Consider the following 26,759-nt stretch of genomic DNA (forward strand, 5'->3'; position numbering starts at 1 on the left):
AACACAAAACCCTACAAACAACCACGCAGAGGGGGCAAAAAGACCCTCTGCACCGACTAACGGTACGGAGGTGCTCCCTCTGCGTCCCAGAGCTTCGAGCAAGCAAGAAAAACCAATATAGCAAGCTGGACAGAAAAAATAGTAAACAAAAATAACACAAGCAAAACTTAGCTTATGCAGGATAGAAAGGCCACAGGAACGATCCAGGAGGAAGCAAGACCAATACTAGAACATTGACTGGAGGCCAGGATCAAAGCACTAGGTGGAGTTAAATAGAGCAGCACCTAACGACTTAACCTCATCACCTGAGGAAGGAAACTCAGAAGCCGCTGTACCACTCTCATCCACCAAAGGAAGCTCATAGACAGAACCAGCCGAAGTACCACTCACGACCACAGGAGGGAGCTTGGCCACAGAATTCACAACAATAATGGCCCCACATGATGCTCAATACTGTATAATGGCCACACATGATGCTCCATACTGTATAATGGCCACACATGATGTTCAATACTGTATAATGACCCCACATGATGCTCAATACTGTATAATGGCCCCACATGATGCTCAATACTGTATAATAACCCCACATGACGCTCAATACTGTATAATGGCCCCACATGATGCTCAATACTGTATAATGGCCACACATGATGCTCAATACTGTATAATGGCCACACATGATGCTCCATACTGTATAATGACCGCACATGATGCTCCATACTGCATAATGGCCACACATGATGCTCCATACTGTATAACGACCCCACATGATGCTCAATACTGTATAATGGCCACACATGATGCTCCATACTGTATAATGACCGCACATGATGCTCCATACTGCATAATGGCCAAACATGATGCTCCATACTGTATAACGACCCCACATGATGCTCAATACTGTATAATGGCCACACATGATGCTCCATACTGTATATGGCCACACATGATGCTCAATATTGTACAATGGCCGCACATGATGCTCCATACTGTATAATGGCCGCACATGATGCTCCATACTGTATAATGACTGCACATGATGCTCCATACTGTATAATGGCCACACATGATGCTCCATACTGTATAATGACCGCACATGATGCTCCATACTGTATAATGGCCGCACATGATGCTCCATACTGTATAATGATCGCACATGATGCTCCATACTGTATAATAGCCGCACATGATGCTCCATACTGTATAATGACTGCACATGATGCTCCATACTGTATAATGGCCACACATGATGCTCCATACTGTATAATGGCCACACATGATGCTCCATACTGTATAATGACTGCTTATGATGCTCCATACTGTATAATGACTGCACATGATACTCCATACTGTATAATGGCCACACATGATGCTCCATACTGTATAATGACTGCACATGATACTCCATACTGTATAATGGCCACACATGATGTTCCATACTGTATAATGGCCACACATGATACTACATACTGTATAATGACCACACATGATGCTCCATACTGTATAATGACCGCACATGATGCTCCATACTGTATAATGACTGCACATGATGCTCCATACTGTATAATGGCCACACATGATGCTCCATACTGTATAATGGCCACACATGATGCTCCATACTGTATAATGACTGCACATGATACTCCATACTGTATAATGGCCACACATGATGGTCCATACTGTATAATGGCCACACATGATACTACATACTGTATAATGACCACACATGATGCTCCATACTGTATAATAGCCGCACATGATGCTCCATACTGTATAATGACTGCACATGATGCTCCATACTGTATAATGGCCACACATGATGCTCCATACTGTATAATGGCCACACATGATGCTCCATACTGTATAATGACTGCTTATGATGCTCCATACTGTATAATGACTGCACATGATACTCCATACTGTATAATGGCCACACATGATGCTCCATACTGTATAATGACTGCACATGATACTCCATACTGTATAATGGCCACACATGATGTTCCATACTGTATAATGGCCACACATGATACTACATACTGTATAATGACCACACATGATGCTCCATACTGTATAATGACCGCACATGATGCTCCATACTGTATAATAGCCGCACATGATGCTCCATACTGTATAATGACTGCACATGATGCTCCATACTGTATAATGGCCACACATGATGCTCCATACTGTATAATGGCCACACATGATGCTCCATTCTGTATAATGACTGCACATCATGCTCCATACTGTATAATGACTGCACATGATACTCCAAACTGTATAATGGCCACACATGATGCTCCATACTGTATAATGACTGCACATGATACTCCATACTGTATAATGGCCACACATGATGCTCCATACTGTATAATGACCACACATGATACTACATACTGTATAATGACCACACATGATGCTCCATACTGTATAATGACCGCACATGATGCTCCATACTGTATATTGGCCGCACATGATACTTCGTACCGTATAATGGCCACACATAGCTACTCCTACACACGCGGCTGCGCTCCGTACACTTTGCATACATGGCTCCGCTCCGTACACACGGCTCCGCTCCATACATCTCATACACACACGGCTCCGCTCCGTACACCTCGTACACATTCAGCTCCGCTCCATACACCTCATACATGGCTCTGCTCCATACACCTCATACACACACGGCTCCGCTCCATACATCTCGTACACACGGCACTACTCCTTACACTTCATACACACACCGCTCCGCTCCATACACATTGCACAAGCTGCTCCGCTCCGTATACCTTGCACACACACGGCTCCGCTGCGTTCACCTCATACACATACGGCTCCTCTCCATACATCTCGTACACACACGGCACTACTCCCTACACCTCGTACACACACGGCTCCGCTCTATACACATTGCACACACTGCTCCGCTTCGTATGCCTTGTACACACACAGCTCCGCTGCGTACACCTCATACACATACGGCTCCTCTCCATACATCTCATACACATACGGCTCCTCTCCATACATCTTGTACACACACGGCTCCTCTCCGCACATCTCGTACACACACCTTTCACACGCTGCTCCGCTCCGTAAACCTCGTACACACGCGGCTGTGCTCCGTACACCTTGTACACACGACTCCGCTCTGTACACATTTCACATGCTGCTCCGCTCCGTACACCTCGTACACACGCGGCTGTGCTCCGTACACCTCGTACACACGCGGCTGTGCTCCGTACACTTCATGCACACTGCTCCGCTCCGTATACCTGGTACACATGCGGCTGTGCTCCGTACACCTCGTACACACGCGGCTGTGCCCCGTACACGTCGTACACACGACTCTGCTCTGTATACCTTGTACACATGCGGCTGTGCTCCATACAACTCGTACACACGCGGCTTTGCTCCGTACACCTCGTACACACGCGTCTGTGCTCCGTACACCTCGTACACACGCGACTCCGGTCCGTACACCTCGTACACACACGACTCCGCTCCGTACACCTCATACACACGACTCCGCTCCATACACCCCGTACACACGACTCCACTCCGTACACCTCTTACACATGGCTCCGTACACCTCGTACACACGGCTCCGTACACCTTGTACACACGCGGCTGTGCTCCGTACACCTCTTACACACAACTCTGCTCCGTACACCTTTCACACGCTGCTCCGCTCCGTACACCTTGTACACACGCGGTTGCGCTCCGTACACCTCATGCACACGGCTCCGTACACATCGTACACACACGACTCCGCTCCATACACCTTTCACACGCTGCTCTGATCCATACACCTCGTACACACATGGCTCTGCTACATCCACCCTGTAAACACCTCCTGACTACACACATACGCTGCCTTACCCTCCTCCGGCGCCATGGCAACCAGCAAAGTCCTGTACACGGAGGTCCTCCTCCCGATCATGTGACCCCTGACTCCTCCCATCCTGTGATCTCATCACAGGTCCTGTGCACAGAGTAGCCGTTATGTGGTTTGCTGCTGTGCGGGCCGGGTGCAGGGACTCAGGGAGCTCTCAGCTGACCGGGTCATATACACACCTCCCAACCAGTGCGGGACAATTAATGTCCCGCCCGGGATCGCGGGGCTGACTGTCAAAATCAGGACAGTCCCGCTGGATCCGGTACGGTTGGGATGTATGCCTTAGGGTCAATGTTACAAGCAGCATGACGTGCAGTAGAAGCAGCAGAAGCAGATAGATGCTGGGTGGGGTACATGATGCTGCTCTAGCTATGATAACCAACCATTGCAGTAGGGGGTAAAATGCAAACCGATATAGACCTAAGCCATGCTGGCTTGCATAGCTGGCTGTATGCTCTGTTGTTCTGAAGGTACCTTCACACTGAGCAACTTTAGAACGATAACGATAGCGATCCGTGATGTTGCAGCATCCTGGATAGCGATATCGTTGTGTTTGACACGCAGCAGTGATCAGGATCCTGCTGTGACATCGCTGGTTGGAGCTAGAAGGCCAGAACTTTATATCATCGTTGGATCACCCGCTGACATCGCTGAATCGGCGTGTGTGACGCCGATCCAGCGATGTCTTCACTTGTAACCAGGGTAAACATTGGGTTACTAAGCGCAGGGCCGCGCTTAGTAACCCGATGTTTACCCTGGTTACCATTGTAAATGTAAAAAAAACACTGCATACTTACATTCTGGTGTCCGTCGCGTCCCCCGGCGTCAGCTTCCCTGCACTGTGTCAGCGCCGGCCGGCCGTAAAGCAGAGCACAGCGGTGACGTCACCGCTCTGCTTTACGGCCTGCCGGCGCTGACACAGTGCAGGGAAGCTGACGCCGGGGGACGCGACAGACACCGGAATGTAAGTATGCAGTGTTTTTTTTTTTTACATTTACAATGGTAACCAGGGTAAACATCGGGTTACTAAGCGTGGCCCTGCGCTTAGTAACCCGATGTTTACCCTGGTTACCCAGGGACTTTGGCATCGTTGGTCGCTGGAGAGCTGTCTGTGTGACAGCTCTCCAGCAACCACACGACTAAACAGCGACGCTGCAGCGATCGGCATCGTTGTCTATATCGCTGCAGCGTCGCTTAATGTGACGGTACCTTAAGGCTAACATGTGTAGTGCTAATAATCATTATAATTTGTTTCCAGTTTCCCAAAGAGAGTCTATATTGGTGTCTTTCCAGGATAAGCTGTGCTCAGAGCTTGGCAGAACTTTCACCAGACACCTGTTTACTGCAAGTCTGACCAGGAAACCCATCTCTGCTCTCTGCAGAACTAGCAATCTCACACCTGTGCCAGTGCCACCACTATAGGAACTAGCTGAAGAAGCAGTGACTACAGTATATGAAATGATGGACTAAATGTTTTATCAGTTGCTGCACCACTCTGACACACATCAGCAAACAGAGACACACCACCATAGCAGCCAGGTTCAGTCATTTCTGAACTGTGTCCTTTCTCCGGATGGAACCCTACAGACTTCTTTGTCATCAGATTGGACCAGTAGAAAGTACTGGCACAGTTTGCATAGGCATTCCCACTTGGTCAGTTGCCAATGTACTGTCAATGAGAGATTTCAGCATGAGAGCTCAGTTTGCCAAGGCAAACCAGACCAGATTATCCTCTGTATCTATGGGAAAAATCTGACATTTGCCATAATGAATTAGGCATGGATCAATGCAAATTTTAACTCTCCTAAACTTGATGCTAATTTTTAGATCACTCGTAGCACCTGCCTGTCCACTGTGTTCTATACTGTTCTGCTGACACCAGTACTGATGCCCCCACAAAGCCAGGTATCTCCTTTCTATCCATCATATTATATCTATACTCTCTTGTTGCTGCCATAGCTGCCAGTGTGGGTCCTACAAAGCCAGACATCTACTTATCCATTATGTTGTATATTGCGTTGTTGCTGACACAGCCAATAGGCTGCCAGTCAGTTACACATCTCTTGCCTGACCATTGTGTTCTATATATACTGTACACTATAATAGACTTGCCCTTGCTGCCAGTGCTTGCCCTACACAGCTGGGCATCTCGCCTTTTCCATGATATTCTACACTGAACAGTTTCTGCTACTACCACTGCTGATAAACAAATAACATGTGTCCTGCCTACACTTTGGGTTCTATAACTATACTGTATTGCCCCAAGAACCCTATCCTGCAAAGGGTAAATCTAAGATTACTCCCAAAAAAGGGATAATTTTTGATTGGCTATCTCAAAAGTCACTCCTTTCGAAACAGTAAAACCCGTTGTTGCTCCCCATAGAGGGATTATTTCTTAAAAAGTTGTTAAAAAGTCATTGCCTCTTCACTCTCCTTACAGCAAACTAGTTGCTAGTTCCCCCAAAAGGAAAATTTTAGGACCTACACTTGTCAGAAAGCTATGGCTTGTTCCAAGTTCACACTTGTATATAAACAAAAGGCAGATATTTGCCCCCAAAAGGGATAATTTATGGATAATTTTTACATTTTAAAAAGCACAAAAATTCATGTTAGTGCAGCGTGTTATTAAACACACTGCTGGTTATCCCCAGTTACCATCCACTTACCCATAGCCATATACCTTAAAGGGAACCTGTCACATTGTTTTTAGCTATTAAACTGGCCCCAGTATTTTGTTAGTGATGCAATGTGGATTGCTAACATGGTTTTCTCAAAGAAAAGCTCCCAGTATTATGCTTAAAAAAAAAAACTGTTTCAATAGGGGATTCCGTCATATACCTTTTGTTACAGTCATAGGCTGCCATCACACTAGCAGTATTTGGTCAGTATTTTACATCAGTATTTGTAAGCCAAAACCAGGAGTGGAACAAATAGAGGAAAAGTATAATAGAAACATATGCACCACTTCTGTATTTATCACCCACTCCTGGTTTTGGCTACAAATACTGATGTAAAATACTGAGCAAATACTGATAGTGTGACGGCAGCCATGGGGGGGCTGTTTTTATCATTTCAGTCAGGTTGAATACAGTCCTAGAAACCTCATAATATTATGATTATGAATGTCATTTCTGGGCAATTGTAAGATTTGCAGTACTTGAAATTCGCATTCAATCAATTCACCATAAATGAAATTTTTTACAAAACCTTATGCAAAACTGAGATTTGGCTTTCGAAAGATTGGCTCATCTCTACTTACAACTGTCACCATATCATGTGTAAGATTGCCTGCAATTTTAGTTACATGATAACAGACTTACTTTTGTAGGGTGAGGCTGAGATTGTAGCTGGCAGACTTAATTTTATTCTGGGCCTCTAAATGTGTCATGCCATCTGTGCTTACGCCATCAATAGCCACCACCAGGTCCCCCTGGTTCACATTGGACTGTGCTGCTTTACTACCTGGGGTCACCTGGTAAAAAAAAAAATGATAGAATCAAGCCATGTTAAATTAAATATACAGTCTACATTTAATAACAGACTGGAGATTACATGCAATACTGATAATATTAACAGAAAAGTTGCTTCTATAAAAAATATTTCTTAATAAGGCGACGGCTCCGCCATAAATGCCCTTATTAATATACTTATGAAAAAAAAATACTTACAAGGAATTTCAGCAATTTCTATTAACCTCTCAACATGATATCTAAAGATAGCTGTTTATTTTCATTCTTAACGTGTTCTTTATCTTACATAATGATGAACTTTGGAGCTCAAAGTAATGGAAAGACAAAGTGACTGATTCATTATCGTTTTTGCTCCTTTTTTTTTAGTCAAATTCTCATTGTGACTTTATTCAGTTTTTCAACATTTAATTAGCTTTTTTTTAGTTAACTTTACTTGGTTTCCTCTGTTTTTTAATTTAACATTATGAGTGTGGTTTGGTTATCCAAATGTTTTAGCCTACAGCCTAAACCAGATGTCGTTTTTTTTGCTCGTGTGAAAAAGCGGACTAGTTTTAATAAGTGTTTTGGATCAGATTCTCATCAGTGTTTCATCAGGGTGGCCATTTTTACCATTAGCGTTTTCATCAGTGATTTTGTTGCATGCAAAAACAATTGCACACCTTCTCCTACCCATAATGTTAGAAAGGACATTACACAGACTTCATATGGATAGTATCAGTGAGCTGTCAATGAATTACACAGACCCATAGACTTGCATGGGTAATTCGAACCATAAATAGGACAAAATTGGACAAGTTGATTTTTTCTTGGACACAAGGTCTGCTAAAATGAGGGGGACATGTATCTGCAGATTTTCATAATGAAAGGGCTTCTGCTTTCTGCACAACACCTGGCATACAGTTTTTCTATGCATAAGTCAATAGCCATCTAGCAGTAACTTACTGAGGTTTGCGAGCACTTGAGGCAAGGAAATAAGTTGCATCTCATTCAGACATCTGCTTTTCACTCTATATTTTATCCATATTTTTTGTGGATTGAACACATACCCATTATAATCTATGTGGCTATTCACGCATTCATGTTATTTTTACGACCCAAGTGGTCCACAAAAAATCATGGAGACACGTTCATTTTTGATCGAACTGATGGATCAAAATTACTCATACAAGTCTGCAGGTCAGTGAAAAATCCCTGACAGCATATATTGCAATTTGTGCGCAATCCAAGTGTTGTTTGTTTTTATCTACACACACACATTAAGAATAAAGTCTTTTAATGAAATAAATAAACACACAGGTTTTAATATCTTTTTGCACTCTCAATCCAAGCAAAGCCCTCATTCTCCTGTAAAAAATTCCAAAATAAAAAAGCAACAATATCCCATACCTGTCCGCCGTACAGTCAAGTCCCACGCAGTAATCCATATCTGGGAGCATTTACATTTACAACTGGGAGCGCTGCTAATGTGGCCGCTCCCGGCTGTAAAAGACTGGGAAATGAATGAAATGCAGGGAGCAGAGCTTTGGTGACTAGCGGTGCCATCACCAAAGCTGCGCCCCCTGGAGGCATGAGCGCAAATGAACTCTTCAGCATGGGAAAATTAGCTAGAGAACTAGTGTATATCTGAAGCCTCAGTCACTCCAATTTTATTCCTCACCCAGCGCTGCCTTCTCCTGCTTGACTGACTCCACATTTGACTGAAGTCACACAGTATGGAGACTGACCATCAGAGAGGAAATGGCAGTGCTGGATAAGAGAATAGAGCTGTAGTGACAGAGGCTTTAGATCCACCATAGCCATTTGCAAATCAATTAAAATGCTGATTTCTCAGTCATGGAGGAACGGACAGGCCATGTAAAAGTATTGCTGGACTTGTCTTTGAATAAGCTGCAAGCGCATATAAATAGTTTGGGATGTGAAATCCTGCTGTGATGACAGATCCCTTTAATTCTGCGTGGAGCATGTTTTGTTGACTGAAGCAACTGCTGAGCTACAACAATCTTGCCTGTCTAACAACATTGAGCACTGATTAATAGCTATGGTGGTCAGCCCGAACATCATTCCTTCCAGGCAATTGCAGAAGAAAATTAGTAATTTTACGGTTGAAAATCTGCTCAATGTAATTCACAAAACACTTTTCCTTGTGATAGCAACAATGTTCAAAAAGAGGTCTAGTGTAGAAAAGTTTTACAAAAAAAAGCAAATACAACCTATCCTATTGTTTGTAAACTTTATTACAATACTAAAATATATTTATTTTTTTATAATTTGCATTTTGTTCAATCATTTGTATAAAACAGAAGTAAAACAATAACGGGTTTCAGTAAGAACAATGGGTTTTGCAGTGAGAACATGCAGTAACATAGTTGAAAATAAGGTGGAATTTTGAAAAGGGGAGGCAAAAAGACAGTAAGGGCGGGTTTTAATGGCCCCCTGAAGAGGCTTGATATGAAACGCAAGTCGGGTATGTTTTCTTTGATAGGTAAAGTATGCTCAATGCCACTGTGCATTACTATCATTATGTGATATCACCTTGTCCCTGTTTATCTGCAAGTATCTTGGCTTGTACCTTTTGAGTATCTGTATTCAATACTGTGATTGAACACAATATAACTCTGTTTTGATTTGTAGTATTCACACAAGGGAGTTATGTTATTATTACTTACTGTACCTACCATTAGTATTTTATATGTCTCACTCTTGTGTGTCTATTTTCAAGCTTTTAATTATTTTGCTAACCAATAAATAGTATTTATTTTAGTGATTTTCAGCCTTGCACATTTTTATATAGGTATTCTTGAATATATTAGTGCATTTTGCTTATACGTAGCTCCTTATACTCATGTAGGTTTTTATATCTCTATGTACATTGTCTATTGACAGTGAGCTACTTATCAGAGGAGGGGGCGGAGTCGGACAACTTGGCAGGAGGCAGCTAGTCCCAGCAATGATAATTTCCTAGTAATAAAACCTTAATTTTAAGTAAGCAGCAGCACACAGCCTGATAAGTGACACATCGTTGAATTCAGAGTTTTAATCCCTACCTCATGCTGTTCTCAGTTTACATAGAAAAAACTGCTGTAGATTCCCATTAACACCTGTTTAGACATGCCAACCACACTTTCACTGTTTGTGCACCGAACGATTGTTAATATGATGGTTCTATGCCAATGGAACATTATAAGACAATAGCAGTTTACACACAAGAATGTGCTGCTGATAATGATGATTTATATGACGACACTAAAATAATCACACCTGATGAACAAACGTTTTGCTGTTTAGACCTTGCTTTTCATTCAAGAGACCATTTTGACATGCCCATAGTGGGTGAACTGATTTCCTGATGCCGCCACATGGACCTTTAAATGGATATCAATGTACATTGCTTTGCGCATCATAGCACCTGTCTCTATATCAAAGAAAACATTATTTTTGGTAGAATTAAGGATATAATTCCATTTTATGATATATAAAGCATGGTCTCTACACACTTGATTTGATGAAACAAAGGAACATTTTATTGAGTGAGTTAGAAATGAGTCTTTTCCTCTAGAAACGTACATTTCGGGATGTACTTATTTGAATTTTTGCTTCCACACTGTTTTCTGATTTTTATTGTTTTTTTTTTTAAAGGTCATGATTACCTTCCTAACCGAAACAAATCTGAATACTGCACATACAGGGAAGAGTTCGCCACCATCTCCTACGAGCCACCTTAAATTGCAATTAGTGAATAAACAATAGACAGCCATGCAGTGCGGAGAGGGGAGATGATGAGCGTCTCGAATGTAGCCAGCGCACAAACATGTCTGATTGGCCGCTAGTGTTCACAGGACAATGGGGTATTTATATCTCCTGTTTCTCACAGATCTCAAAAGACCATTACTACATAATGCAAAAGGCATTGCTTCACTTTCACTAAAATGCAGGCGGCCTACAGTGCTTGTAGGCTCACAATGATCCTCAGGTTAATTACGAAGCTATTTGCTATAAGCACACTGCTGGCATACTGCATCGTTTATCAGGCTGGCAGCAGCAGCCATGTGGGGGTCTGAACTGTGCGTGGAAATGCCGCTTTTAGCAGCTCATCATTTTACAAAATGTCCCAGTTTTACACATGAACATAACACACAGGCTGCATGATGTTTCCCTTTAAACTAGGGTCATTGGATTTATACAAATAGTTGTTTTATTTTTGTATTCTTCATAAAGCTCATTGGAACACTTATTTCTGATTTCAGACCCCAGACACTTGGAATGTACAATCTCTATAGTTACAGGAATGTCCTTTGTCGGATATTCTCACATGACCGGATAGATGCTTTAAAGCCCATTTAGACAATGAATACAGTGGTTAAACTACCGCTGATGGGATATATGTATAAGCGGAACAGCATTCGTTCAGTGGCCCCTTTCAATTTTAGCTTCTACACTGTTTTCTGATTTTTATTGGTTCTTTTGAAAAGGTCACGACTATCTTCCTAACCGAAGCAAATATGAACACTCTACATACAGTGCCTACAAGTAGTATTCAACCCCCTGCAGATTTAGCAGGTTTACACATTTGGAATCAACTTGGCATTGTGACATTTGGACTGTAGATCAGCCTGGAAGTGTGAAATGCACTGCAGCAAAAAAGAATTTGTTTCTTTGTTTATTTTTTTTTTAAATTGTGAAAAGTCTTTTCAGAGGGTCATTTATTATTCAACCGCTCAACCCACCAGGATTCTGTTTGGTTCTCCTAAAGTATTAAGAAGTAGTTCAGGCACAAAGAACAATTAGCTTCACATGTTTGGATTAATTATCTCTTTTTCCAGCCTTTTCTGACTATTTAAGACCCTCCCCAAACTTGTGAACAGCACTCATACATGGTCAACATGGGAAAGACAAAGAAACATTCCAAGGCCATCAGAGACAAGATCGTGGAGGGTCACAAGGCTGGCAAGGGGTACAAAACCCTTTCCAAGGAGTTGTGCCTACCTGTCTCCACTGTTGGAAGCATCATCCGGAAGTGGAAGGCTTATGGAACTACTGTTAGCCTTCCACGGCCTGGACAGCCTTTGAAAGTTTCCTCCCGTGCCGAGGCCAGGCTTGTCCGAAGAGTCAAGGCTAACCCAAGGACAACAAGGAAGGAGCTCCGGGAAGATCTCATGGCAGTGGGGACATTGGTTTCAGTCAATACCATAAGTAACGTACTCCACCGCAATGGTCTCTGTTCCAGACGAGCCCATAAGGTACCTTTACTTTCAAAGCGTCATGTCAAGGCTCGTCTACAGTTTGCTCATGATCACTTGGAGGACTCTGAGACTGACTGGTTCAAGGTTCTCTGGTCTGATGAGACCAAGATCGAGATCTTTGGTGCCAACCACACACGTGACGTTTGGAGACTGGATGGCACTGCATACGACCCCAAGAATACCATCCCTACAGTCAAGCATGGTGGTGGCAGCATCATGCTGTGGGGCTGTTTCTCAGCCAAGGGGCCTGGCCATCTGGTCCGCATCCATGGGAAGATGGATAGCACAGCCTACCTGGAGATTTTGGCCAAGAACCTCCACTCCTCCATCAAGGATCTTAAGATGGGTCGTCATTTCATCTTCCAACAAGACAACGACCCAAAGCACACAGCCAAGAAAACCAAGGCCTGGTTCAAGAGGCAAAAAATCAAGGTGTTGCAGTGGCCTAGTCAGTTTCCTGACCTTAACCCAATTGAAAACTTGTGGAAGGAGCTCAAGATTAAAGTCCACATGAGACACCCAAAGAACCTAGATAACTTGGAGAAGATCTGCATGGAGGAGTGGGCCAAGATAACTCCAGAGACCTGTGCCGGCCTGATCAGGTCTTATAAAAGACGATTATTAGCTGTAATTGCAAACAACGGTTATTCCACAAAATATTAAACCTAGGGGTTGAATAATAATTGACCCACACTTTTATGTTTAAAATTTATAAAAATTTAACTGAGCAACAAAACTTTTTGGTTTGTAAGATTTATGCATCTGTTAATAAATCCTGCTCTTGTTTGAAGTTTGAAGGCTCTAACTTCTTTGCAAGGTACTGTCACACTCAGCAACTTTGCAACGAGAACGACAACGATCCGTGACGTTGCAGCGTCCTGGATAGCGATCTCGTTGTGTTTGACACGTAGCAGCGATCTGGATCCCGCTGTGCCATCGCTGGTCAGAGCTAGAAGTCCAGAACTTTATTTCGTCGTCAGGTCGGCATGTATCGTCATGTTTGACATCAAAAGCAACGATGCCAGCAATGTTTTACATGGAGCTAACAACCAGCGAGAACGATAAGTGAGTCGCCATTATGTCACTGGATCGCTCCTGCATCGTTCTGGAGCTGCTGTGTTTGACGTCTCTACAGCGACCTAAAAAGCGGCGCTCCAGTGATCGCCTCTTTTTCTATTTCGCTGCAGCGTTGTTGAGTGTGACGGTACCTTTAGGTTTAGTATTAATAAGGGGTCATTTAGGAGTTAGAACACTGGGGGGGCATTGTGGAGTAGGATATTAGATTGAGCTAGGTTCAGAAGGTTCAGAACTGGTTTCAGTTAGTGTAGTGACAGTTGAGAAAGGGGGCAGGGCCAGGTTGTGGTGGGAAGAGTGTCTCCCTGAGGTAATCAGTTAGAAGAGTTGAGCAAAGCCATCAGGTTGTGCGAGGAACGAGTCTGTGAGGAGAAGCTCAAAAGTCCAGGCCCTACAGGCGGTATGAGACATGAGGTGGAAAGGATCAGAGCAGCGGCTAGGCTTAATGATAAATCCTGGAACATCCAAGACCTATGGTCTGACAAGGATTAGCAGTGGCATCATTTAACTTTGCCCAGGATGGGGAAAGTGGATGGGGATTACCTCAGGGAGACACTCTTCTCACCACAACCAGGCCCTGCCGCCTTTCTCAACTGTCACTACTCTGACTGAAACCAGTTCTGAATCTAACTCAATCTAATATCCTACTCCACAATGACCCCCCAGTGTTCTAACTCCTAAATGACCCCTTATTAATACTAAACCTTACTCTATCACTATATCTCCCTATCTCTATCCCTAACTCATAAAGATATACATAACTTATGCTGTACATGAACATAAGCATTCTATTTGACATGTTAATGCACTATAAAACAGTACCACATGACTAATTACATTAAAGCTAAAACCTACCCGCTTTATTAGGAAAGTATGCAAAGGCATGCAGGGCATAAGCTAGCCCCCACCTGGCCCTCATTAAACAGCCACAGCCACCATTTTGGTGGATTAAATTTGGCATCACTTGATAGCCCTGCCTACTTTTCGGAGACTACTATGACCAATCCCATTTACCGCTTGTAAGTATATATGGAATCCATGCAATGTATGTGGCTGTTTGAGAATTGCGCTTGCTTATAATGTTCCCCAGTGTTCATTAAGTCTGTGGCTACAAGGCCACATGTGTCATGCAACAGCAGTTCTCAGACAAGTCTAGTGCAACTATAAGGCTGCCGTCACACTAGCAGTATTTGGTCAGTATTTTACATCAGTATTTGTAAGCCAAAACCAGGAGTGGAACAAATAGAGGAAAAGTATAATAGAAACATATGCACCACTTCTGCATTTATCACCCACTCCTGGTTTTGGCTTACAAATACTGATGTAAAATACTGACCAAATACTGATAGTGTGAGGGCAGCCTAAGTTTGCTATAAAAACAAAACAAAACAACTAAATAGCAGAAAAGTTGCATGCAAGGCACAATAGTATGCAATTTCCATTGATGTCTATGGCAATTGAACAGCATGCAACCTGCGTCCTGCGACAGAATATCCAACACATTTGCAAATGTTTGAGGTAGGTCACAAGTTGCAATGTGACCCCATAGGAAACCATTAGATGTAATGAGACACTGAGATCTCATTGTCTCATGACTAGTGTTGAGCGATACCGTCCGATATTTGAAAGTATCGGTATCGGATTGTATCGGCCGATATCCAAAAAATATCGGATTTCGCCGATACCAATATCCGATACCAATACAAGTCAATGGTACACAAATATCGGAATGTATCCTGTAATGGTTCCCAGGGTCTGAAGAAGAGGACCAATCACAAGGACCAGTCATCGCAGGTACTTCACGCGCTCATTCTTAGGAAGGGAAGCATGGTGGTTGCAGCGGTTACAACCAGGGCGCGTCTGAGGGTGAGTATATCAATATTTTTTATTTTTATTCTTTATTTTACACATGATTCTTCTTCCCGATACCGATTCCCGATATCGCAAAAATATCGGAACTCGGTATACCGCAAATATCGGCCGATACCCGATACTTGCGGTATCGGAATGCTCAACACTACTCATGACACTTGTCGTTACAGAGGACTTAGGCTATGTGCACACATTGCAGATTTGCCTGTGGAATTTTCTGTGCAGATTCTGAATTTCTTGGCTGAAAACGCAGGTCAGAATCTGCTCCTTATTTTGGTATGTGCACACGTTGCAGATTTTTGTGCGGATTTCTTCCTTTTTGTACCCCTGCAGATTTCTATTATGGAATGGGTGCAGAAACGCAGCAGAACTGCACAAAAGAATGGACATGCTCCTTTTTTGAATCTGCTGCGTTTTCAGTGCAGATTTTTCCGCACCATAAGCACAGCATTTTTGTTTTGCCATTGATTTACATTGTACTGTAAATCACTTGCAGATCTACAGAGTTTCTGCGTGGAAAAAAAAGCTGCAGTTCTGCAGGTAATCTGCAACGTGTGCACATACCCTTAGCTTTAGTTAGATATTTTTGATCAATGGTCCCTATTAAATCCACCATACAAAAAGCCTGATAAATATTCATCCTTTATCATAAATGTTAATGTCACCAGCAAGTGCAGCACTAGTGCTCTCCTCTTGTATCGAATGTTTATTTTTACTGTCACGTGCGGACAAATTGTCCCTCTAGTATTCATGTAGTAGCACAGATCCACTACACTTATCAGCATCTATATAAAACAGGCAGGACTCTATCATTCTTGACTTCATGCCAGAAAAAGACATTCTGCTCACTGCTGGTTTTCCCAGGTCATATCATATTCCACATTCTCTAAAAAGGTCACGCACAATAACGAGAACTTGAGGATCTCCCAAAGGACCCTGGTGTGATGTCTCATTATCAGCTATGCTCTTCATCTCTGATATGTACTTTCCATGCAGCTTCCAAGTATTATTTTAGAATACAAAGTAACCAGGAGCCAAGAAATGATATTAAAATGATCTTGTACTTATTCTTGTCTACCTGTAACATAACTACTTTATTATTACCTCATTATGTTAACTGAATAACTTAAAGGGAATATGGCATCAGGTTTTTGCTAAGTAATCTGAGAGCACCCTAATGTTGGGACAATACATACATAAGTGATACATCACTGGAAAAAGGGTATTTTTCTCTACATGATGCTGCTCTCAGATTATGTGGCAAAGACATTGTTTCAGATTCCCTTCGAAAGGGTAGTCAGTCGTCTTAAACAAATATGGCATCTTAAAAGGCTTTACAATATATAAACCTGACAGATGTCGGTTCCACCTCTGGGTCACCATACCTATAAGAAGAACATGGGTCACATTTGCCTTATTTGCCAATTGTTAGAAGTCAACTGTTGTCCCACCACTATTAAAACGGCCGGTCGATTGTTTCACAGAGAGAAATCTTAGTATGTTAGGACAGGTGTCTGTGAACATGTGCAGTAGGAAGTTTCACCCTCATTGATATGTGTAACGATGTGCTTCACTAATACTACTGGAGCAACCCGAGGTGCTGAGGTAAGAAAAGGCCACTAATACTACTGTCCACACTGGCTTTTTGATCTAATACTGGATATACCAGGGATGCAGAGTTAAGAAGAGGCTGCTCACACTGCTATCCACCATATCTATCTGATCTAATACTGGATAAACAAGGGGTGCAGAGGTAAGAAGAGGCTGCTCACACTGCTATCCACCATATCTATCTGATCTAATACTGGATAAACAAGGGGTGCAGAGGTAAGAAGAAGCTGCTCACACTGCTGTCCACCCTATATGTCTGATCTAATACTGGAGATAGCAGGAGTGCTGAGGTAAGAAGAGGCGGCTCACACTGCTGTCCACCCTATATGTCTGATCTAATACTGGAGATAGCAGGAGTGCTGAGGTAAGAAGAGGCTGCTCACACTGCTGTCCATCCTATATGTCTGATCTAATACTGGAGACAGCAGGAGTGCTGAGGTAAGAAGAAGCTGCTCACACTGCTGTCAATCCTGTCTGATCTAATACTGGAGATACCAGGGATGCTAAGGTAAGAGACTGCTGACACTGTTGTCCAACCTGTCTATCTGATCAAATGTTAACTATACCAGTAGTGCCGAGATAAGAAGAGGCTACTCACACTGCTGTCTATTCAGTATGTCTGATCTAATACTGGAGATACCAAGGGTGCTAAGGTAAGAAGAGGCTACTCACACTGATGTCCACCCTGTATGTCTGATCTAATACTGGAGATACCAAGGGTGCTAAGGTAAGAAGAGGCTACTCACACTGCTGTCCACCCTGCATGTCTGATCTAATACTGGAGCTACCAGGGGTACTGAGGTAAGAAGAGGCTGCTCATGCTGCTGTCCATCCTATTTATCTGATCAAATACTGGAGCTACCAGGGGTGCTGAGGTAAGAAGAGGCTGCTCATACTGCTGTCCACCCTATGTATCTGATCTAATGCTGGCAATACCAGGGGTCCTGATGTAAGAAGAGGCTACTCACACTGCTGTCCACCCTATATATCTGATCTAATACTGGAGATACCAGGGGTGCAGAGGTAAGAAGAGGCTACTCACACTGCTGGCCACCCTGCATGTCTGATCTAATACTGGAGATACCTAGGGTGCTGAGGTAAGAAGAGGCTACTCACACTGCTGTCCACCCTGCATGTCTGATCTAATACTGGAGCTACCAGGGGTACTGAGGTAAGAAGAGGCTGCTCATGCTGCTGTCCACCCTATGTATCTGATCTAATGCTGGCAATACCAGGGGTCCTGAGGTAAGAAGAGGCTACTCACACTGCTGTCCACCCTATATATCTGATCTAATACTGGAGCTACCAGGGGTGCTGAGGTAAGAAGAGGCTGCTCATACTGCTGTCCACCCTATGTATCTGATCTAATGCTGGCAATACCAGGGGTCCTGATGTAAGAAGAGGCTACTCACACTGCTGACCACCCTATGTATCTGATCTAATATTGGAGATACCAGGGGTGCTGAGGTAAGAATAAACTGCTCACACTGTTGTCTACCCTATCTATCTGATCTAATACTGGAAATACCAGGGATGCTGAGGTAAGAAGAGGCTGCTCAAACTGCTGTCCACCATGTCCATCTGAATAACAATATTAGTATCTCCAAGTCACAGCAAAAGAGATTCCTACTGCACATGCTCACAAGCACCAGTCCTAACATTCCAAGTCAGGTATTTGGCAGAGTAACAAGATGACAATCACTATAATTTTATGTGGATCACCTCTCAAGACAAAATGATTGTGATATGTTAACTAAATGTATTTAGGAATTTAATTAAATTGACATTTCCTTCAGTTATGAAGTTATTATATTTTTTTATTCCCAGAGACCCCTTTAAACATTTGTGACATATCTTGTAGATTTGCCAAGAGTAGTTAAAGTAGCACTAACCACTTAATGTAATGTTACCAATCAGTTCTATTCTTCAAAAGCCAGAGTTATTGATTCCGTTTCTCAATAGTGTGAGCTAGCATATTGAAGGAATGTATGAGATTCTCATAAATGATTACAATTGTATTGGTCAGAATGGACTGGATACTAAAGATCTCAATGTATAGTACTAAATGTTTAAATGTCAGGAAAAATCAATTCATTTAAAAAAGTCACTTTGTCTACACTTACTGTAAAACCTCACAAGCTTTCTGCACTGAGGAATGTTCTCCTGACCTTCAGAACAGCTGTGCTAAAAACAGAGCAAGACTGTCATCACATTCAAGTGAGACTTCACATTGCAGACCCTGCTGTGCAGGAATTCCAGGAGGAGCTGTGCATTAAAGCTATAGCCACAGGTACATCTTCTAGATTAGGGGTAGGCAAATCATTTTCACAAAGGCCACATGAGAAACCATGACTTTGTGGAGGGCCAAACCAATAGGCTGAACTTAATTCTGCTCAATATTGATATTATTATATCAATATTATTATTATTATTAAAATGCTCCAGCGACATCTGTTTCAGTCTCCAGGCACTGCTGTATTTATTCTGCGGGTCCGGCTGGTTATGTAGGAGTAGTTATGGCCCTTATCTCAAGACAGTATAGATGCTGTTGAGCCTGGGATTTGTGTCTTTTGAGACCTGTTTTGCTGTCCACCAGCCTAATGGGTGTGTGTGCTGTTTATCAGCCCAGCAGGTCTAATCAGCTACTCACTATGGCTAATGGAGTGGTGCCACACACTGCTGAAACTCCCAGCATACCACCTCTTTCACACATCAGTTTTTAGAATCAGTCACAATCCGTCAGTGTTGAAAAGACGGATCCTGTGCAGATTGTAAAAAACTGATGCACTGGTCCGTTTTTTTGACGGATCCGTAGAAGCAGCTGCCGCAGGAATTTAAAGAAACAGAATTCTGGAGAGAGTCCCTGAATGTAAAAATGGGTTAAATTAAAGGAATAGAAATTCTTCCAGGCATGCTCAGTTTCAAAAAAATCCATCGCTGGATTCCGTCTTTTGATGGACAGGGACGGATCCTGCGCCCATAGGCTTCCATTATAGCCAACGACGGACGGCACAGGATCCGTTGCTGTCCGTCTTTTTGACGTACACAAAAAACGTTACTTTGTCCGTTGTCTCCGGCCGACGGACAAAGACTTTACAACGGATCCGTCAAATGACGGATGAAACGGAAGGCCATCCGTCACAATCTGTCGCTATTACAAGTCTATGAAAAAAAACGGATCCAGCAGCAACATTTGCTGGATCCATTTTTTTCTAAAAAAGATGGATTGTGACTGATGGCAAAAAACTGATGTGTGAAACAGGCCTAGAATAACTAGATATTATGCCTAGATGGCTTCTTGAACTATGGTGCTATTACCTGTTGTGTTAACCCTGATCTTGATCCAGCATATGACCCTGATTACTTCTGCCTCTGTGATCCCACTTGATCTTGACCATAGCGTGTCAGACCGCGTTTTGATTGATATCCTGACATCAAACATTGGCTAGTTCTTTGATTATGTTTTGGCCCTCTAATTCTGTACTTCATTCTGCCTTTTTTGTTACTGATCCGGCTAGTCTGATTTTTTTTCAATTGACCGTGGCTTGTTCCTCCAGATCAGCAGCTACTCGGTGGACTCAATAATGGATATGCTACTGGAAGTCTAGATTCCTGTATAGATGTAAAAGGGTGTAGGCTGTGGTTCCCCTGGGACTTGCTAGTCGGCATGGCTAGCACTAAGTCTGTCCGAAATAGTCTTTTTTGAGCTGGAACTGCATCATAGAATACTGTTAACAGAAAAATAGGCAAGAGGCCCCATAATTATGTATAGAGAATGAGATACAAAAAATTATCTCAAAATTAAAACAGGTGATTCCTAGGTAAGTATAACTCAGGTAAATGTGGCCACTTATAGCCCATCAATGCTCTACCCAATGATCGGTCTCTACTGTGTGTAGTCCAATGTATTAATTTTACACTCACTGCAGAGTTGTAGACTCTAAAATAATTAGTGAAACAGAGACTACGTCACTGCATGTAACTGAACCTACACAGAGTGTCTTGGTGGTCTATGTCGCCTGGCTTACAACTTGTAGGCCACTGGAAGCCAACTTAAGTAGTCATCAGCCAAGCGCAGAAGTGTACACAGCTCTATGCAGTGGAGCAAGGATATGAAGGAAGGAGTGAGGCCTGGATGTACGTTGGCAGCTTGTATGTGTATTCTGATGCACAATAGAGAAAGCGAATCCGTTGCGGTTAGGAAATGTGCTGACTCACCGAGACGGATTCGCATTCTCTATTATATTGCTATATTCACTTCTGACTGAGATATTACCCCCATGATTTGTGCCTTTTTGAGAATAAACTGAATTAGGTTATTGAAATAGGCAGTCAGCCAGCCAGCCCCCTTCACGCACAGCTTTGATGAATGGCAATGAAAAAAATACTTCTATGTGTCAAGCACAGGGCTGGAATTGAATCGGCTGAACCTAGAGCTGAAGCACATAGTGAAAGGCCTGTACATCTTTTAAAATACAACAATTTCAGAAAAATTGTAAGTTTTTAGAATCATATTATGAACACATCTAAAATACATTTTTTTTAATTGGACAACACCTTTAAGTTTGTACAGAAATGTACAAAGGAAGCTTTCCCTAGAGTTGGCTATCAGCAGTCAGAACGTTACCATTTAACTCTATGTCTATGCATGACATTTGGAGCTGTGTTTTATAAAAATGGAGCCATAATAACTATAAAGATATATAGTAATAAAATACTGAAAGCTATTTGGATTGTAAATGATAAAAATGTATTCAAGATGGATATTTATTTCTAGCTGTTTTCACTGGAAAGATGCTAAAATTCAGATAAAAAATAACCCAATTTCATGTAAGAAATAGTAATAAATAAAGTTAGAAGTTTAACTTTTTTATATATACGTTCTTTTTTATCTTAACCATTAAATGCAGAGACTAACAGGAGTCGTGTAGTAAACCGGGCATCACGCCCACCTGATCTAAAACGTTGGAATGATGTCACTGTGACAGTTTTTACATATCAGTCCCAAGCTGTGTTCTTGGAAGACAGATCCGATTTATAAATGCACTATAAATACACACTTTTACATTTAAATGGTTTTGTATGAGAATTGACATTATAAAGGAATGATGGAGAATATAAAATGGAAATAATTTCCTTAAAAATGATGGTTTGACAATAAATACAGCCTCTGCTCCAGAGGATATATCATAAGTGTTTCATAGACGTGGGTCCCACCACTATGACCCAAAACCTTGATTGTCTCTTTCTCTATCTCTCATAGAATTAGAGAAAGCCATGTATATTTGCAGCCACATATTTTCCAATTTCCCACCTGAACTCTTCTGTCAGTATCTGAAAATGTGAATGCCAGAGGTTGGACTTGCATTCTTCAGACATTTATGACTTATCCTATAGATATTCAATACATGTTTTAAGTCACGGCTTCAAAATCCAGTCTATAATTTGTGTTAAGCTCAAAAGAAGCAGAAAACAATGAGAATATTATTTTAAATTGAATCTTTGCTGTAATGCGCATGTGCCGGCTGTTGTGAATTCTGTGGCTGAGTTCACTTCTGTGGTCACAAGTGGTATTGCAGTCTCTGGGCTTCCTCCCTCAGGTGTTTTGGTGAGCTCGTTGGCTGCCTTGCTATTTAGCTCCACCTGAGTCTGTCTTCCTGGCTCCTTGTCAATGTTCCAGTGTTGGATCTGAGCTACTGCATCTTTCCTTGGGCCTGCTGCTCTGCTAGATAAGTGCTTCTAGTTTGTTTTCTGTTTTTTCTGTCCAGCTTGCTATTAACTTTTGCTGGAAGCTCTGAGAAGCAAAGGGGTGCACCGCCGTGCTGTTAGTTCGGCACGGTGGGTCTTTTTGCCCCTTTGCGTGGTTTTCGTTTTAGGGTTTTTTGTAGACTGCATAGTTCTCTTTGCTATCCTCGCTCTGTCTAGAATATCGGGCCTCACTTTGCTGAATCTATTTCATTCCTACGTTTGTCTTTTCATCTTGCTAACAGTCATTATATGTGGGGGGCTGCCTATTCCTTTGGGGTATTTCTCTGAGGTAAGTCAGGCTTGTATTTCTATCTTCAGGCTAGTCAGCTCCTCAGGCAGTGTCGAGTTGCATAGGTAGTGATAGGCGCAATCCACTGCTGCTTATAGTTGTGTGAGGATAGATCAGGTACTGCAGTCTACAGAGATTCCACGTCTCAGAGCTCGTCCTATTGTTTTTGGTTATTGCCAGATCTCTGTATGTGCGCTGATTACTGCACGCTGTGTTGCCTGATTGCCAGCCATAACAGTACAAGGAGCCACACCAATGATTCCCAATAGAGGGAAAAAAGAAATCCTGACATCATTTTTTTTTCTTAGCTCTGTCTTCAGTCTTTTTTTTCCCCTAGACATTAGAGTGCTTCAGGACACAGCTGTGGACATGGATATTCAGGCTCTGTGCTCCTCAATGGATAATCTCGTTGTAAATGTACAAAAGATTCAAGATACTATTGATCAGAAATCGATGCTAGAACCAAGAATTCCGATTCCTGATTTGTTTTTTGGTGACAGAACTAAGTTCCTGAGCTTCAGAAATAATTGTAAGCTATTTTTGGCCTTGAAACCTCATTCTTCTGGTAATCCTATTCAACAGGTTTTGATTATTATTTCTTTTTTGCGCGGCGACCCACAGGACTGGGCGTTTTCTCTTGCACCAGGAGATTCTGCATTGAGTAATGTTGATGCATTTTTCCAGGCGCTGGGATTGCTTTACGATGAGCCTAATTCAGTGGATCAGGCTGAGAAAAATCTGCTGGCTTTATGCCAGGGTCAGGATGATGTAGAAGTATATTGTCAGAAATTTAGAAAGTGGTCAGTACTCACTCTGTGGAATGAATCTGCACTAGCGGCTTTGTTCAGAAAGGGTCTCTCTGAAGCTCTTAAGGATGTAATGGTGGGATTTCCTATGCCTGCTGGTTTGAATGAGTCTATGTCCTTGGCCATTCAGATCGGTCGTCGCTTGCGCGAGCGTAAATCTGTGCACCATCTGGCGGTATTGTCTGAGAGTAAACCTGAGCCTATGCAGTGCGACAGGACTATGACTAAAGTAGAACGGCAAGAACACAGACGTCTGAACAGACTGTGTTTCTATTGTGGTGATTCTACTCATGCTATTTCTAATTGTCCTAAACGCACTAGGCGGTTCGATAGCTCTGCCGTTATTGGTACTGTACAGTCCAAATTCCTTTTGTCCATTACCTTAATGTGCTCTTTGTCATCGTATTCTGTCATGGCATTTGTGGATTCAGGCGCTGCCTTGAATCTGATGGATTTGGATTATGCTAAACGTTGTGGATTTTTCTTGGAGCCTTTGCGGTGTCCTATTCCGTTGAGAGGAATTGATGCTACACCTTTGGCCAAGAATAAGCCTCAGTACTGGGCCCAGCTGACCATGTGCATGGCTCCTGCACATCAGGAAGTTATTCGCTTTCTGGTACTGCATAATTTGCATGATGTGGTCGTGTTGGGGTTGCCATGGCTACAAACCCATAATCCAGTATTGGATTGGAACTCTATGTCGGTAACCAGCTGGGGTTGTCAGGGAGTACATGGTGATGTTCCATTTTTGTCTATTTCGTCATCCATTCCTTCTGACATCCCAGAGTTCTTGTCGGACTTTCAGGATGTATTTGAAGAGTCCAAGTCTGATGCCCTACCTCCGCATAGGAATTGTGATTGTGCTATCGATTTGATTCCTGGTAGTAAATTCCCTAAGGGTCGTTTATTTAATTTGTCCGTACCTGAACACACCGCTATGCGCAGTTATGTGAAGGAGTCCCTGGAGAAGGGACATATTCGCCCATCGTCGTCACCATTGGGAGCAGGGTTCTTTTTTGTAGCCAAGAAGGATGGTTCGCTAAGACCGTGTATTGATTACCGCCTTCTTAATAAGATCACTGTTAAGTTTCAGTATCCCTTGCCATTGATTTCTGACTTGTTTGCTCGGATTAAGGGGGCTAGTTGGTTCACCAAGATAGATCTTCGTGGTGCGTATAATCTGGTGAGAATCAGGCAGGGAGATGAATGGAAAACGGCATTTAATACGCCCGAGGGTCATTTTGAGTATCTGGTGATGCCGTTCGGACTTGCCAATGCTCCATCTGTTTTTCAGTCTTTTATGCATGACATTTTCCGTGAGTATCTGGATAAATTCTTGATTGTTTACTTGGATGACATTTTGATCTTCTCAGATGATTGGGAGTCTCATGTGAAGCAAGTCAGAATGGTTTTCCAGGTACTGCGTGCTAATTCCTTGTTCGTGAAGGGATCAAAGTGTCTCTTCGGTGTGCAGAAAGTTTCATTTTTGGGGTTCATCTTTTCCCCTTCTACTATCGAGATGGATCCGGTTAAGGTTCAGGCCATCCAGGATTGGACTCAGCCGACATCTCTAAAAAGTCTGCAGAAATTCCTGGGCTTTGCTAATTTTTATCGTCGCTTCATCTGTAATTTTTCTAGCATTGCCAGACCATTGACCGATTTGACCAAGAAGGGTGCTGATTTGGTTAATTGGTCTTCTGCTGCCGTGGAAGCTTTTCAGGAGTTGAAGCGTCGTTTTTGCTGTGCCCCTGTGTTGTGTCAACCTGATGTTTCTCTTCCGTTCCAGGTCGAGGTTGATGCTTCTGAGATTGGTGCAGGGGCGGTTTTGTCACAGAGAGGTTCTGGTTGCTCAGTGTTCAAACCATGTGCTTTCTTTTCCAGGAAATTTTCTGCTGCTGAGCGTAATTATGATGTGGGCAACCGAGAGTTGCTGGCCATGAAGTGGGCATTCGAGGAGTGGCGTCATTGGCTTGAGGGTGCTAAGCATCGCGTGGTGGTTTTGACTGATCATAAGAACCTTACTTATCTTGAGTCTGCCAAGCGCTTGAATCCTAGACAGGCCCGTTGGACGTTATTTTTTGCTCGTTTTGATTTTGTGATTTCATACCTTCCGGGCTCTAAAAATGTGAAGGCGGATGCTCTGTCTAGGAGTTTTGTGCCCGACTCTCCGGGGTTATCTGAGCCGGCGAGTATCCTCAAGGAAGGAGTCATTGTGTCTGCCATCTCCCCTGATTTGCGGAGAGTGTTGCAGAAATTTCAGGCTAATAAACCTGATCGTTGTCCGGCCGAGAAACTGTTCGTCCCTGATAGGTGGACTAGTAAAGTTATCTCTGAACTTCATTGTTCGGTGCTGGCCGGTCATCCAGGAATCTTTGGTACCAGGGAGTTGGTTGCTAGATCCTTCTGGTCACGGGATGTGCGTGCTTTTGTGCAGTCCTGTGGAATTTGTGCTAGGGCTAAGCCCTGCTGTTCACGTGCCAGTGGGTTGCTTTTGCCCTTGCCGGTCCCGAAGAGGCCTTGGACACATATTTCGATGGATTTCATTTCTGACCTTCCCGTTTCTCAAAAAATGTCGGTCATTTGGGTGGTCTGTGATCGCTTTTCTAAAATGGTCCATCTGGTGCCCTTGGTTAAATTGCCTTCCTCCTCTGATTTGGTGCCTTTGTTCTTCCAGCATGTGGTTCGTTTACATGGCATTCCTGAGAATATTGTTTCTGACAGAGGTTCCCAGTTTGTCTCGAGGTTCTG

The 26,759-nt window shown here is 42.9% G+C and overlaps 1 protein-coding gene across 3 annotated transcripts in view; it reads right to left on the reverse strand.

The window, feature by feature from the left end:
• LDB3 (LIM domain binding 3) overlaps positions 1-26,759 on the reverse strand; it is a 332,032-nt gene that overhangs the window by 206,247 nt on the left and 99,026 nt on the right. For all 3 annotated transcript variants that reach the window (XM_069753186.1, XM_069753184.1, XM_069753185.1), the window contains exon 3: positions 7,222-7,373. In XM_069753186.1, coding sequence (XP_069609287.1) covers positions 7,222-7,373 — 152 coding nt within the window. The remainder of the gene's footprint in view (positions 1-7,221; positions 7,374-26,759) is intronic.

This window comes from Ranitomeya imitator, chromosome 2 (assembly GCF_032444005.1).
Source record: "Ranitomeya imitator isolate aRanImi1 chromosome 2, aRanImi1.pri, whole genome shotgun sequence".
In the NCBI taxonomy this organism is placed as follows: domain Eukaryota; kingdom Metazoa; phylum Chordata; class Amphibia; order Anura; family Dendrobatidae; genus Ranitomeya; species Ranitomeya imitator.